Below are 16,573 nucleotides of genomic sequence, written 5' to 3' on the forward strand. Positions count from 1 at the left end.
TGAAGTGGACACACACACACAGGTGAAGTGGACACACACACACACAGGTGAAGTGGACACACACACACACACACACACACACAGGTGAAGTGGACACACACACACACACACACACACACAGGTGAAGTGGAGACACACACACACACACACACACACACAGGTGAAGTGGACACACACACACACACACACAGGTGAAGTGGACACACACACACACACACACACAGGTGAAGTGGACACACACACACACACACACACACACACACACACACACAGGTGAAGTGGACACACACACACACACACACACAGGTGAAGTGGACACACACACACACACACACACACAGGTGAAGTGGACACACACACACACACACAGGTGAAGTGGAGACACACACACACACACACACACACACACAGGTAAGGCGGAGACACACACACACACACACACACAGTTAAGACGGAGACACACACACACACACACACACACACACACACACACAGGTGAAGTGGACACACACACACACACACACAGGTGAAGTGGACACACACACACACACACACACACAGGTGAAGTGGAGACACACACACACACACAGGTGAAGTGGAGACACACACACACACACAGGTGAAGTGGAGACACACACACACACACACACACACAGGTAAGGCGGAGACACACACACACACACACAGTTAAGACGGAGACACACACACACACACACACACACAGGTGAAGTGGACACACACACACACACACAGGTGAAGTGGACACACACACACACACACACACACAGGTGAAGTGGACACACACACACACACACAGGTGAAGTGGACACACACACACACACACACACACACAGGTAAGGCGGAGACACACACACACACACACACACACACACACACACACACACACACACACACACACACACACAGGTGAAGTGGAGACACACACACACACACACACAGGTGAAGTGGAGACACACACACACACACACACAGGTAAGGCGGAGACACACACACAGTTAAGACGGAGACACACACATACAGGTGAGGTGGAGACACACACAGGCAAAGTGGAGACACACACACACACACAGGTAAAGTGGAGACACACACACACAGGCAAAGTGGAGACACACACACACACACACACAGGTAAAGTGGAGACACTCTCTCTCTCTCTCTCTCTCTAGGTAGTAGAGGAGCGAGCTAAACTGGAGCAGAAGCTTCAGGCGGAGACAGAGTTGTATGCTGAGGCTGAGGAGATGAGGGTTCGTCTGGAGGTCAAGAAGCAGGAGCTGGAGGAGGTGCTCCATGAGATGGAGTCGCGGCTGGAGGAGGAGGAGGAGAGAGCCACACAGCTGCAGCAGGAGAGGAAGGACATGCAGCAGCAACTACAGGTGGGCAGATCCAAAATGGCTACCGAGCGATGACCTTTTCAACTCTGGTATATCAGTGATGAGTCAAAATGGACAAAATCATTTAAAAGTAGCGTCAAACCGACTCAATCCCTTTCAGAAACTTTGGTATGAATTGCTAATATGGATTTTACCGGGTTCATTGACTTCCTTTGGTTTCTGGTTGGGAAATGCTGAAGTTAGGGGATGGTGGATTGACTGCACTCTGCCCTTACCCATAGACTGGTGTGGGTCATGTGACCCTGTTGTGGGTCAGGTGGAGGCCCTGTTGTGGGTCAGGTGGAGGCCCTGTTGTGGGTCAGGTGGAGGAGGCCCTGTTGTGGGTGAGGTGAAGGAGGCCCTGTTGTGGGTGAGGTGAAGGAGGCCCTGTTTTGGGTCAGGTGGAGGAGGCCCTGTTTTGGGTCAGGTGGAGGAGGCCCTGTTTTGGGTCAGGTGGAGGAGGCCCTGTTGTGGGTCAGGTGGAGTGACAAAGACCATGTGGGTTGAAACATTGTGATTGTATCACCTAACCTTTATTAAAACATTATATTTGGGAACAGAAAACACACAAACTCTTATCCTATATATGGCCCCTCCCTGTCCCTCTCTCTCTCTCTCCTCTTCATCCCTTTCTCCTCTCTGTGTTTTAGGCCATGGAGGCCCATCTGTCAGAGGAGGAGGACTCTCGTCAGAAGCTGCAGCTGGAGAAGGTGACTGTTGAGGGGAAGGTCAAGAAACTGGAGGAGGACGTTGTCATCATGGAGGACCAGAATAACAAACTGCTCAAGGTGCGTTGTTCTCCACCCCTGTCTCAATAAACACCATTCACCCACCCACCGATCTTCCTCCCTGTTCTCCTGTTCCTCAGCAACTTGAGCTGTTGAGGGAGCATGTAGCACTCAGTCCCTGACTCCTCACCTCTGACCTCTGATTAACCTTTCTCCCTGCTGTGTGTTGTTCTTCAGGAGCCTAAGCTGTTGGAGGAGAGAGTAGTACAGTCCCTGACCCCTCACCTCTGAACCCTGACCTTCCTCTCTTTTATCTGTAGAGCGTAAACTGTTGGAGGAGAGAATAGCACAGTCCCTGACCCCTCACCTCTGAACCCTGACCTTTCTCTCTTTTATCCGTTGTTCTTCAGGAGCGTAAACTGTTGGAGGAGAGAATAGCACAGTCCCTGACCCCTCACCTCTGAACCCTGACCTTTCTCTCTTTTATCCGTTGTTCTTTAGGAGCGTAAACTGTTGGAGGAGAAAATAGCAGACTCCCTGACCCCTCATCTCTGAACCCTGACCTTTCTCTCTTTTCTCCGTCGTTCTCCAGGAGCATAAACTGTTGGAGGAGAGAATAGCACAGTCCCTGACCCCTCACCTCTGAACCCTGACCTTTCTCTCTTTTCTCCGTTGTTCTTCAGGAGTGTAAACTGTTGGAGGAGAGAGGACACAGAGCGTAAACTGTTGGAGGAGAGAATAGCAGTCCCTGACCCCTCACCTCTGAACCCTGACCTTTCTCTCTTTTCTATGTTGTTCTTCAGGAGCGTAAACTGTTGGAGGAGAGAATAGCAGACTCCCTGACCCCTCACCTCTGAACCCTGACCTTTCTCTCTTTTCTACGTTGTTCTTCAGGAGCGTAAACTGTTGGAGGAGAGAATAGCACAGTCCCTGACCCCTCACCTCTGAACCCTGACCTTTCTCTCTTTTCTACGTTGTTCTTCAGGAGCGTAAACTGTTGGAGGAGAGAATAGCAGACTCCAGCTCTAACCTGGCTGAGGAAGAGGAGAAGTCCAAGAACCTGACCAAGCTGAAGAACAAACATGAGTCTATGATCTCAGACCTGGAGGGTGAGTTACTCACCTCTGACCTCTAACCCCTGACCCCTCACCCCTGGCATCAATCAGTCAGTCAGTAATCAGCCAATTATCTGTCTTTCATTTAGACCTTAATTGGTTGAATCTGGTGTGTTAGGACTGGGATAAAGCTGAACAAAGCTTACACACTCTCCAAGAATGCATCAGTCTACCTCTGCTATAGATGATGATGATGATGTTTCCTATTTCTCCTCCTCCTCTTCCTCAGTGCGTATGAAGAAGGAGGAGAAGGGCAGGCAGGATGTGGAGAAGGCCAAGAGGAAGCTGGAGGCGGAGCTGGCTGATCTCCAGGAGCAGCTGGCCGACCTGCAGGCCCAGCTAGCCGAGCTCAGAGCACAGCTCGCCGCCAAGGAGGAGGAGCTACTGGCCACACAGGCCAGGTAATCAATCCCAGATCATCAGGGATGAACTATCTTCAATCAGTAGCTTTATTATCCAGGAACATATAAACACACTTGACAAAGAGTTAAAGAGTTGAGAGAGACTGTACGTTGACAATCCTAACCGTTATTAGGCATATCTACACACATTAAATAGCTATTATTTCTCATGCCCTAAATCTCTCTCTCTCTCTCTCTCTCTCTCTCTCTCTCTCTGTCTCTCTCTCTCTCTCTTTCTCTCTCTCTTTCTCTCTCTCTTTCTCTGTCTCTCTCTCTGTCTCTGTCTCTCTCTCTCTCTCTCTCTCTCTCTCTCTCTCTCTCTCTCTCTCTCTCTCTCTCTCTCTCTGTCTCTCTCTCTCTCTCTCTGTCTCTCTCTGTCTCTCTCTGTCTCTCTCTGTCTCTCTCTCCCTCTCTCTCTCTCCCTGTCTCTCCCTCCCTCTCTCACTCTCCCTGTCTCTCACTCCCTCTCTCTCTGTCTCTCTCTCTCTCTCTCTCTCTCTCTCCCTCTCTCTCTCTGTCTCTCCCTCCCTCTCTCTCTGTCTCTCTCTCTCTGTCTCTCTCTCTCTCTCTCTGTCTCTCTCTCTGTCTCTCTCTCTCTGTCTCTCTCTCTGTCTCTCTCTGTCTCTCTCTCTCTCTCTCTCTCTCCCCTGTCTCTCTCTCTCTCTCACTCTCCCTGTCTCTCCTCTCCTCTCTCTGTCTCTCTCTGTCTCTCTCTCTCTCTGTCTCTCCCTCCCTCTCTCTCTCTCTCTCTCTCTGTCTCTCTCTCTCTCTCTCTCTCTCTCTCTCTCTCTCTCTCTCTCTCTCTCTCTCTCTCTGTCTCTCTCTCTCTCTGTCAGGTTGGAAGAGGAGTCTGCTGGATGTGTTGCTGCGGTGCGTCGTGTCAGGGAGCTGGAGGGGCTGCTCGGTGAGATCCATATCAAGGAAGGGTGTCCCAAAAGACACCCGCAAGGGTTAAAAGTAGCAGGTTGGCGTTGTTTGGGACGAGTCTCGTCCTTGAGGTAGAACTGAGCGTTGATTGGGATGAGTCTCGGTCTTGAGGTAGAGCTGGGTGTCATAAGGTGAATTCACCAATTTGTAAGTCGCTCTGGATAAGAGCGTCTGCCAAATGACTTAAATGTAAATGTCTTAAATGAGCTGAGCGTTGATTGGGATGAGTCTCGTCCTTGAGGTAGAACTGAGCGTTGATTGGGATGAGTCTCGGTCTTGAGGTAGAGCTGGGTGTCATAAGGTGAATTCACCAGATTTGTGATGGAGTCTCGGAGTCGTTTATGGGATGAGCGTCTGTCCTTGAGGTAATGACTTAAATGTAAATGTCTTAAATGAGCTGAGCGTTGATTGGGATGAGTCTCGGTCTTGAGGTAGAGCTGAGCGTTGATTGGGATGAGTCTCGTCCTTGAGGTAGAACTGAGCGTTGATTGGGATGAGTCTCGGTCTTGAGGTAGAGCTGAGCGTTGATTGGGATGAGTCTCGTCCTTGAGGTAGAACTGAGCGTTGATTGGGATGAGTCTCGTCCTTGAGGTAGAACTGACCGTTGATTGGGATGAGTCTCTTCCTTGAGGTAGAACTGAGCGTTGATTGGGATGAGTCTCGTCGTTGAGGTAGAACTGAGCGTTTATTGGGACGAGTCTCATCCTTGAGGTAGAACTGAGCGTTGATTGGGATGAGTCTCGTCCTTGAGGTAGAACTGAGCGTTGATTGGGATGAGTCTCGTCCTTGAGGTAGAACTGAGTGTTGATTGGGATGAGTCTCGTCCTTGAGGTAGAACTGAGCGTTGATTGGGACGAGTCTCGTCCTTGAGGTAGAACTGAGCGTTGATTGGGATGAGTTTCATCCTTGAGGTAGAACTGAGCGTTTATTGGGATGAGTCTCGTCCTTGAGGTAGAGCTGAGCGTTGATTGGGATGAGTCTCGTCCTAAATTGTCTTTATTGTAAAAAATTACTGGAAAAAATGTAGCTTTTTGGTCTTAATTTAAGGTTAGCAGTGTGGTTAAGGTTAGGGTTAGCAGTGTGGTTAAGGTTAGGGTTAGCAGTGTGGTTAAGGTTAGGGTCGGCAGTGTGGTTAAGGTTTGGGTTAGCAGTGTGGTTAAGGTTTGGGTTAGCAGTGTGGTTAAGGTTAGGGTCGGCAGTGTGGTTAAGGTTTGGGTTAGCAGTGTGGTTAAGGTTTGGGTTGAGCAGTGTGGTTAAGGTTAGAACAGTGTGGTTATGAGGTTTGGGTTAGCAGTGTGGTTAGGTTTAGCAGTGTGGTTAAAGTTTGGGTTAGCATGTGGTTAAGGTTAGGGTTAGCAGTGTGGTTAAGGTTAGGGTTAGCGTTGCGTGGGACGGTTAGGGTTAGCAGTGTGGTTATAGGGTTAGCAGTGTGGTTAAGGTTAGCAGTGTGGTTAAGGTTAGAGTTAGCAGTGTGGTTAAGGTTAGCAGTGTGGTTAAAGTTTGGGTTAGCAGTGTGGTTAAGGTTAGGGTTAGCAGTGTGGTTAAGGTTAGGGTTAGCAGCGTGGTTAAGGTTAGCAGTGTGGTTAAGGTTAGCAGTGTGGTTAAGGTTAGCAGTGTGGTTAAAGTTTGGGTTAGCAGTGTGGTTAGGGTTAGCAGTGTGGTTAAGGTTAGAGTTAGCAGTGTGGTTAAGGTTAGGGTTAGCAGTGTGGTTAGGGTTAGCAGTGTGGTTAAGGTTAGAGTTAGCAGTGTGGGATGAGGTTAGCAGTGTGGTTAGAACTTAGCAGTGTGGTTAATGAGTTAGCAGTGTGGTTAAGGTTAGAGTTAGCAGTGTGGTTAAGGTTAGCAGTGTGGTTAAAGTTTGGGTTAGCAGTGTGGTTAAGGTTAGGGTTAGCAGTGTGGTTAAGGTTAGGGTTAGAAGCGTGGTTAAGGTTAGGGTTAGCAGTGTGGTTTGAGGTTAGCAGTGTGGTTGGGTTAGAGTTAGCAGTGTGGTTAAGGGTTAGCAGTGTGGTTAAAGTTTGGGTTAGCAGTGTGGTTAATTGGGATAGTCTCGTGTGGTTAGAACTGGTTATTGGGATAGCAGTCTGGTTAAGGTTAGAACTGAGTGTGGTTGGGATGGTTAGAGTTGAGGTAGTGTGGTTAAGGTTAGCAGTGTGGTTAAAGTTTGGGTTAGCAGTGTGGTTAAGGTTAGGGTTAGCAGTGTGGTTAAGGTTAGGGTTAGCAGTGTGGTTAAGATTAGGGTTAGAGTGTGGTTAGGGTTAGCAGTGTGGTTAAGGTTAGGGTTAGCAGTGTGGTTAGAACTGGTTAGGGTTAGCAGTGTGGTTAAGGTTAGGGTTAGCAGTGTGGTTAAGGTTAGGGTTAGCAGTGTGGTTAAGGTTAGGGTTAGCAGTGTGGTTAAGGTTAGCAGTGTGGTTAATTTGGGATGAGTGTGGTTAAGGTTAGGGTTAGCAGTGTGGTTAAGGTTAGGGTTAGCAGTGTGGTTAAGGTTAGGGTTAGCAGCGTGGTTAACTGAGTTAGGGTTAGCAGTGTGGTTAGGGTTAGCAGTGTGGTTAAGGTTAGGGTTAGCAGTGTGGTTAAACTGGTTAGGGTTAGCAGTGTGGTTAAGGTTAGGGTTAGCAGTGTGGTTAAGGTTAGGGTTAGAAGTGTGGTTATTAGGGTTAGCAGTGTGGTTAAGGTTAGAGTTAGCAGTGTGGTTAAGGTTAGGGTTAGCAGTGTGGTTAAGGTTAGCAGTGTGGTTAAGGTTAGGGTTAGCAGTGTGGTTAAGGTTAGAGTGTGGTTAATTTGGGTTAGCAGTGTGGTTAAGGTTAGGGTTAGCAGTGTGGTTAATGAGTTAGGGTTAGCAGTGTGGTTAAGGTTAGGGTTAGCAGTGTGGTTAAGGTTAGGGTTAGCAGTGTGGTTAAGGTTTGGGTTAGCAGTGTGGTTAATTGGGTTAGCAGTGTGGTTAGGGTTAGCAGTGTGGTTAAGATTAGGGTTAGCAGTGTGGTTAAGGTTAGGGTTAGCAGTGTGGTTAAGGTTAGGGTTAGCAGTGTGGTTAAGGTTAGCAGTGTGGTTAAGGTTAGGGTTAGCAGTGTGGTTAAGGTTAGGGTTAGCAGTGTGGTTAAGGTTAGGGTTAGCAGTGTGGTTAAGGTTAGGGTCGGCAGTGTGGTTAAGGTTAGGGTTAGCAGTGTGGTTAAGGTTAGGGTTAGCAGTGTGGTTAAGGTTAGGGTTAGCAGTGTGGTTAAGGTTAGGGTTAGCAGTGTGGTTAAGGTTAAGGTTAGCAGTGTGGTTAAGGTTAGGGTTAGCAGTGTGGTTAAGGTTAGCAGTGTGGTTAAGGTTAGCAGTGTGGTTAAGGTTAGGGTTAGCAGTGTGGTTAAGGTTAGGGTTAGCAGTGTGGTTAAGGTTAGGGTTAGCAGTGTGGTTAAGGTTAAGGTTAGCAGTGTGGTTAAGGTTAGGGTTAGCAGTGTGGTTAAGGTTAGGGTTAGCAGCGTGGTTAAGGTTAGGGTCGGCAGTGTGGTTAAGGTTAGGGTTAGCAGTGTGGTTAAGGTTAGGGTTAGCAGTGTGGTTAAGGTTTGGGTTAGCAGTGTGGTTAAGGTTTGGGTTAGCAGTGTGGTTAAGGTTAGGGTTAGCAGTGTGGTTAAGGTTAGGGTTAGCAGTGTGGTTAAGGTTTGGGTTAGCAGTGTGGTTAAGGTTTGGGTTAGCAGTGTGGTTAAGGTTAGGGTTAGCAGTGTGGTTAAGGTTAGGGTTAGCAGTGTGGTTAAGGTTAGGGTTAGCAGTGTGGTTAAGGTTAGGGTTAGCAGTGTGGTTAAGGTTAGGGTTAGCAGTGTGGTTAAGGTTAGGGTTAGCAGTGTGGTTAAGGTTAGGGTCGGCAGTGTGGTTAAAAGGCAATGAGGAATAGGGTCCCGTCTGGGTGTGTGTGTTCTTTGGTCATATATGTGTGTGTGTGTGTGTGTGTGTGTGTGTGTGTGTGTGTCTGCTCTGGTCGTGTGTATGTGTGTGCGCTCTGGTCGTGTGTGTGTGCGCGCTCTGGTCGTGTGTGTGTGTGCGCGCTCTGGTCGTGTGTGTGTGTGTGCGCTCTGGTCGTGTGTGTGTGTGTGCGCTCTGGTCGTGTGTGTGTGTGTGCGCTCTGGTCGTGTGTGTGTGTGTGTGTGTGTGTGATCACTAGGTGAGATCCAGGAGGACCTGGAGTCAGAGGGGGCTGCCAGGAGGAGGGCTGATGCAGCCTGCAGAGACCTGGGAGAGGAGCTGAACGCTCTGAGGTCTGAGCTGGAAGACACTCTGGACACCACCGCCGCACAGCAGGAGCTACGGTACGGTCAAGTCCCGGCCACCACCACGTCCTGACCATACGCTCTCAGTTTGACCTCTCGTGACCGTCTAGAGGACACCACATCCTGACCATACGCTCTCAGTTTGACCTCTAGACGACACCACATCCTGACCATACGCTCTCAGTTTGACCTCTCGTGACCGTCTAGAGGACACCACATCCTGACCATACGCTCTCAGTTTGACCTCTAGTGACCTCGAGAGGACACCACATCCTGACCATACAGTCTCAGTTTGACCTCTAGAGGACACCACATCCTGACCATACGGTCTCAGTTTGACCTCTAGTGACCGTCTAGAGGACACCACATCCTGACCATACAGTCTCAGTTTGACCTCTAGTGACCTCGAGAGGACACCACATCCTGACCATACGCTCTCAGTTTGACCTCTAGACGACACCACATCCTGACCATACGGCCTCAGTTTGACCTCTAGACGACACCACATCCTGACCATACAGCCTCAGTTTGACCTCTAGTGACCGTCTAGAGGACACCACATCCTGACCATACGGTCTCAGTTTGACCTCTAGTGACCTCTAGAGGACTGGATACCACCGCTGCACAGCAGGAACTATGGTACGACCTCAGTTTGACCTCTCGTGACCTCTAGAGGACACCACACCCTGACCATACACTCTCAGTTTGACCTCTAGTGACCGTCTAGAGGACACCACATCCTGACCATACGCTCTCAGTTTGACCTCTCGTGACCGTCTAGAGGACACCACATCCTGACCATACACTCTCAGTTTGACCTCTAGTGACCGTCTAGAGGACACCACATCCTGACCATACGCTCTCAGTTTGACCTCTAGTGACCTCTAGAGGACACCACATCCTGACCATACAGTCTCAGTTTGACCTCTAGAGGACACCACATCCTGACCATACAGTCTCAGTTTGACCTCTAGAGGACACCACATCCTGACCATACGGTCTCAGTTTGACCTCTAGAGGTCACCACATCCTGACCATACAGTCTCAGTTTGACCTCTAGTGACCGTCTAGAGGACACCACATCCTGACCATACGCTCTCAGTTTGACCTCTAGTGACCGTCTAGAGGACACCACACCCTGACCACACGACCTCAGTTTGACCTCTAGTGACCTCTAGAGGACACCACACCCTGACCATACGGTCTCAGTTTGACCTCTAGTGACCTCTGGAAGACACCACACCCTCACCATATGCTCTCAGTTTGACCTCTAGTGACCTCTAGAGGACACCACATCCTGACCATACAGCCTCGGTTTGACCTCTAGAGGACACCACATCCTGACCATACAGTCTCAGTTTGACCTCTAGTGACCGTCTAGAGGACACCACATCCTGACCATACGCTCTCAGTTTGACCTCTAGTGACCGTCTAGAGGACACCACACCCTGACCACACGACCTCAGTTTGACCTCTAGTGACCTCTAGAGGACACCACACCCTGACCATACGGTCTCAGTTTGACCTCTAGTGACCTCTGGAAGACACCACACCCTCACCATACGCTCTCAGTTTGACCTCTAGTGACCTCTAGAGGACACCACATCCTGACCATACAGCCTCAGTTTGACCTCTAGAGGACACCACATCCTGACCTTACAGTCTCAGTTTGACCTCTAGAGGACACCACATCCTGACCATACAGTCTCAGTTTGACCTCTAGTGACCGTCTAGAGGACACCACATCCTGACCATACGCTCTCAGTTTGACCTCTAGTGACCGTCTAGAGGACACCACACCCTGACCACACGACCTCAGTTTGACCTCTAGTGACCTCTAGAGGACACCACATCCTGACCATACAGTCTCAGTTTGACCTCTAGTGACCGTCGAGAGGACACCACATCCTGACCATACGCTCTCAGTTTGACCTCTAGTGACCGTCTAGAGGACACCACATCCTGACCATACAGTCTCAGTTTGACCTCTAGAGGACACCACATCCTGACCATACACTCTCAGTTTGACCTCTAGTGACCGTCTAGAGGACACCACATCCTGACCATACGCTCTCAGTTTGACCTCTAGTGACCTCTAGAGGACACCACATCCTGACCATACGGTCTCAGTTTGACCTCTAGAGGACACCACACCCTGACCATACGCTCTCAGTTTGACCTCTCGTGACCTCTAGAGGACTGGATACCACCGCTGCACAGCAGGAACTACGGTACAACCTCAGTTTGACCTCTCGTGACCTCTAGAGGACACCACACCCTGACCATACGGCCTCAGTTTGACCTCTAGACCGTCTAGACACCACATCCTGACCATACGCCTCAGTTTGACCTCTAGTGACCTCTAGAAGACACCACACCCTCACCATACGGCCTCAGTTTGACCTCTAGTGACCTCTAGAGGACTGGATACCACCGCTGCGCAGCAGGAACTACGGTACGGCTCCAGTTGGGACACACACACTGAAGGTTGCTGTGTGTTGTGTTCTCCAGGACGAAGCGAGAGCAGGAGGTTGCCATGTTGAAGAAGGTGATGGAGGAGGAAGGGAGGAGCCATGAAGCTCAGGTCCAGGAGATGAGACAGAAACACACACAGACTGTTGAGGAACTGTCTGAACAACTGGAGCAGGCCAAGAGGGTAACACACACACCTGACACCTGCATGGGAACACACACGCACACACACACACACACACAAAGTAAACACACTCCCTCACACCCTCCCGTCTCTCCCTCATTCCCTCCACCCTCCCTTCTCTCCCCACTCCCTCATTCCCTCCACCCTCCCGTCTCTCCCCACTCCCTCATTCCCTCCACCCTCCCTTCTCTCCCACTCCCTCATTCCCTCCACCCTCCTGTCTCTCCCCACTCCCTCATTCCCTCCACCCTCCCTTCTCTCCCACTCCCTCATTCCCTCCACCCTCCCGTCTCTCCCCACTCCCTCCACCCTCCCTTCTCTCCCTCATTCCCTCCACCCTCCCTTCTCTCCCACTCCCTCATTCCCTCCACCCTCCCGTCTCTCCCCACTCCCTCATTCCCTCCACCCTCCCTTCTCTCCCACTCCCTCATTCCCTCCACCCTCCCTTCTCTCCCACTCCCTCATTCCCTCCACTCTCCCTTCTCTCCCCACTCCCTCATTCCCTCCACTCTCCCTTCTCTCCCCACTCCCTCATTCCCTCCACTCTCCCTTCTCTCCCACTCCCTCATTCCCTCCACCCTCCCTTCTCTCCCCACTCCCTCATTCCCTCCACCCTCCCTTCTCTCCCACTCCCTCATTCCCTCCACTCTCCCTTCTCTCCCCCACTCCCTCATTCCCTCCACCCTCCCTTCTCTCCCCACTCCCTCATTCCCTCCACTCTCCCTTCTCTCCCCACTCCTCACAACCTCCCGTCTCTCCCCACTCCTCACACCCTCCCGTCTCTCCCCACTCCTCACACACTCCCGTCCCTCCCCACTCCTCACACGCTCCCGTCCCTACCCACTCCTCACACCCTCCCATCTCTCCCAACCCTCCCTTCTCTCCCCAGGTGCGAGCCAGTCTGGAGAAGGCTAAGCAGGGATTGGAGAAGGAGTCATCTGACCTCAGCGCAGACCTCCACTCATTGGCCAACGCCAAGCAGGAGGTCGAGCACAAGAGGAAGAAGGTCGAAGGTCAGCTGTCAGACTTGCAGTCGCGCTACAGCGACAGCGAGAGACAGAAGGGGGAGCTGGGAGAACGAGTCTCTAAGTTGACCGTGAGTAGCGTACACTGGCTACAGATGTAGGATCTTAATTTGAACCAGTTTGCTACAGCAGGAAAATAATCCCGCAGCAACAGGAAATTTGAATTATAATGTGGATTGTAATTAATAGACATTTTAGTCGGGGTTGATACATTTTTCATAAGGGAAAATCAAGTCTGAAACTCCAAAGTGGAAATGAGTTAAACTTTTTTTAAACCTCAAATACACGACACGTTTGCAGAAAATGTATCCTGCAACAGGGTGATCAAATTAATATCCTACATCTGTACCACATCACACGTCAGATGGAAATAATACAAGTGACAAACGTTTAAGACCTGAAACACGAGCAGGGGTTTGAGCAGGGGTTTGAGCAGGGGGTTGAGCAGGGGGTTGAGCAGGGGGTCGAGCAGGGGGTTGTCCTTAGTACAACTGTCCTCTATTTATGGGTGTTGTGCAGGGGGTTGAGCAGGGGGTCGAGCAGGGGGTCGAGCAGGGGGTCGAGCAGGGGGTCGAGCAGGGGGTTGTCCTTAGTACAACTGTCCTCTATTTATGGGTGTTGTGCAGGGGGTTGAGCAGGGGGTCGAGCAGGGGGTCGAGCAGGGGGTTGTCCTTAGTACAACTGTCCTCTATTTATGGGTGACCCATCTGAGAATGTTAAACAACAGCCCAGAAATACAACAGTCATTGAACACTATGGCGTCTGCTTACCCCTGATGTCACCTGGCAAGTTGACTGAGAACATATTGTGGTTTACAGCAAGGACCTGAGGATGAAGCAGCGGATTTTGGTGTGTTTTTATTTACATGATGACAGACATCATAATTTATTATTTCATGTTTGTGACAACCTGCTGCTCTTTTCTCCCATCCACTTCTTCTCCAATCCCCTTCTTCTCCAATCACCTTCTTCTCCAATCACCTTCTTCTCTCATCACCTTCTTCTCTCATCCCCTTCTTCTCTCATCCCCTTCTCCTCTCATCCCCTTCTCCTCTCATCCCCTTCTCCTCTCATCCACTTCTTCTCTCATCCACTTCTCCTCTCATCCACTTCTCCTCTCATCCCCTTCTCCTCTCATCCACTTCTTCTCTCATCCACTTCTCCTCTCATCCCCTTCTCCTCTCATCCCCTTCTCCTCTCATCCACTTCTCCTCTCATCCACTTCTCCTCTCATCCACTTCTCCTCTCATCCCCCTTCTCCTCTCATCCCCCTTCTCCTCTCATCCCCCTTCTCCTCTCATCCCCCTTCTCCTCTCTCCCCCTTCTCCTCTCATCCACTTCTTCTCTCATCCCCTTCTCTCATCCACTTCTCCTCTCATCCACTTCTCCTCTCATCCACTTCTCCTCTCATCCCCTTTTTCTCTCATCACCTTCTTCTCTGATCCCCTTCATCTCTCATCCCCTTCTTCTCTCATCCCCTTCTCCTTTCATCCCCCTTCTCCTCTCATCCTCTTCTCCTCTCATCCCTCTGTTCCAGTCGGAGTTGGACAGTGTGAGCGGTCTGCTGAATGAGGTGGAGGGGAAGAACATTAAACTGAGTAAAGAGCTGGTCAGTCTGGGGTCCCAGCTACAGGACTGTCAGGTGAGACTCAGAGCTACAGGACTGTCAGGTGAGACTCAGAGCTACAGGACTGTCAGGTGAGACTCAGACCTACAGGACTGTCAGGTGAGACTCAGAGCTACAGGTCTGTCAGGTGAGACTCAGAGCTACAGGACTGTCAGGTGAGACTCAGACCTACAGGACTCAGACCTACAGGACTGTCAGGTGAGACTCAGAGCTACAGGACTGCCAGGTGAGACTCAGAGCTACAGGACTGTCAGGTGAGACTCAGACCTACAGGACTGTCAGGTGAGACTCAGACCTACAGGACTGTCAGGTGAGACTCAGACCTACAGGACTCAGACCTACAGGACTGTCAGGTGAGACTCAGAGCTACAGGACTCACAGGTGAGACTCAGACCCACAGGACTCAGACCTACAGGACTGTCAGGTGAGACTCAGAACTACAGGACTGTCAGGTGAGACTCAGAGCTACAGGACTGTCAGGTGAGACTCAGAGCTACAGGACTCTCAGGTGAGACTCAGATCTACAGGACTGTCAGGTGAGACTCAGAGCTACAGGACTCTCAGGTGAGACTCAGAGCTACAGGACTGTCAGGTGAGACTCAGAACTACAGGACTGTCAGGTGAGACTCAGAGCTACAGGACTGTCAGGTGAGACTCAGAGCTACAGGACTCTCAGGTGAGACTCAGACCTACAGGACTCTCAGGTGAGACTCAGACCTACAGGACTGTCAGGTGAGACTCAGAGCTACAGGACTCTCAGGTGAGACTCAGACCTACAGGACTCTCAGGTGAGACTCAGAGCTACAGGACTGTCAGGTGAGACTCAGAGCTACAGGTCAGTCAGGTGAGACTCAGACCTACAGGACTCTCAGGTGAGACTCAGAGCTACAGGACTGTCAGGTGAGACTCAGACCTACAGGACTCTCAGGTGAGACTCAGACCTACAGGACTCTCAGGTGAGACTCAGAGCTACAGGACTGTCAGGTGAGACTCAGAGCTACAGGACTCTCAGGTGAGACTCAGACCTACAGGGCTGTCAGGTGAGACTCAGACCTGGTCAATCTGGGGTCCCAGCTACAGGACTGTCAGGTGAGACTCAGAGCTACAGGACTGTCAGGTGAGACTCAGAGCTACAGGACTCTCAGGTGAGACTCAGACCTACAGGGCTGTCAGGTGAGACTCAGAGCTACAGGACTGTCAGGTGAGACTCAGAGCTACAGGACTGTCAGGTGAGACTCAGAGCTACAGGACTGTCAGGTGAGACTCAGAGCTACAGGACTCTCAGGTGAGACTCAGACCTACAGGGCTGTCAGGTGAGACTCAGAGCTACAGGACTGTCAGGTGAGACTCAGACCTACAGGGCTGTCAGGTGAGACTCAGACCTGGTCAATCTGGGGTCCCAGCTACAGGACTGTCAGGTGAGACTCAGAGCTACAGGACTGTCAGGTGAGACTCAGAGCTACAGGACTGTCAGGTGAGACTCAGAGCTACAGGACTGTCAGGTGAGACTCAGAGCTACAGGACTCTCAGGTGAGACTCAGACCTACAGGACTCAGACCTACAGGACTGTCAGGTGAGACTCAGAGCTACAGGACTGTCAGGTGAGACTCAGACCTACAGGACTGTCAGGTGAGACTCAGACCTACAGGACTGTCAGGTGAGACTCAGAGCTACAGGACTGTCAGGTGAGACTCAGAGCTACAGGACTGTCAGGTGAGACTCAGAGCTACAGGACTCTCAGGTGAGACTCAGACCTACAGGACTCAGACCTACAGGACTGTCAGGTGAGACTCAGAGCTACAGGACTGTCAGGTGAGACTCAGAGCTACAGGACTGTCAGGTGAGACTCAGACCTACAGGACTGTCAGGACTGAGCTAGGACTCAGACCTACAGGACTGTCAGGTGAGACTCAGAGCTACAGGACTGTCAGGTGAGACTCAGAGCTACAGGACTGTCAGGTGAGACTCAGAGCTACAGGACTGTCAGGTGAGACTCAGAGCTACAGGACTGTCAGGTGAGACTCAGACCTACAGGACTGTCAGGTGAGACTCAGACCTACAGGACTCTCAGGTGAGACTCAGAGCTACAGGACTGTCAGGTGAGTCAGAGCTACAGGACTGTCAGGTGAGACTCAGAGCTACAGGACTGTCAGGTGAGACTCAGAGCTACAGGACTGTCAGGTGAGACTCAGAGCTACAGGACTGTCAGGTGAGACTCAGACCTACAGGACTGTCAGGTGAGACTCAGACCTACAGGACTCTCAGGTGAGACTCAGAGCTACAGGACTGTCAGGTGAGTCAGAGCTACAGGACTGTCAGGTGAGACTCAGACCTACAGGACTGTCAGGTGAGACTCAGAGCTACAGGACTCTCAGGTGAGACTCAGAGCTACAGGACTGTCAGGTGAGACTCAGAGCTACAGGACTGTCAGGTGAGACTCAGAGCTACAGAACTGTCAGG

The 16,573-nt window shown here is 50.9% G+C and overlaps 1 protein-coding gene across 1 annotated transcript in view; it reads left to right on the forward strand.

Moving 5' to 3' along the window:
- The window catches only part of LOC135554780 (myosin-11-like), an 83,145-nt gene that overhangs the window by 38,305 nt on the left and 28,267 nt on the right, over positions 1-16,573 (forward strand). The window contains 9 exon segments of the mRNA XM_064987211.1: positions 1,188-1,394; positions 2,042-2,179; positions 3,105-3,228; positions 3,464-3,635; positions 4,472-4,539; positions 8,701-8,845; positions 11,318-11,462; positions 12,352-12,558; positions 14,024-14,128. Coding sequence (XP_064843283.1) covers positions 1,188-1,394; positions 2,042-2,179; positions 3,105-3,228; positions 3,464-3,635; positions 4,472-4,539; positions 8,701-8,845; positions 11,318-11,462; positions 12,352-12,558; positions 14,024-14,128 — 1,311 coding nt within the window.

This window comes from Oncorhynchus masou, chromosome 14 (genome assembly GCF_036934945.1).
Source record: "Oncorhynchus masou masou isolate Uvic2021 chromosome 14, UVic_Omas_1.1, whole genome shotgun sequence".
Lineage (NCBI taxonomy): Eukaryota > Metazoa > Chordata > Actinopteri > Salmoniformes > Salmonidae > Oncorhynchus > Oncorhynchus masou.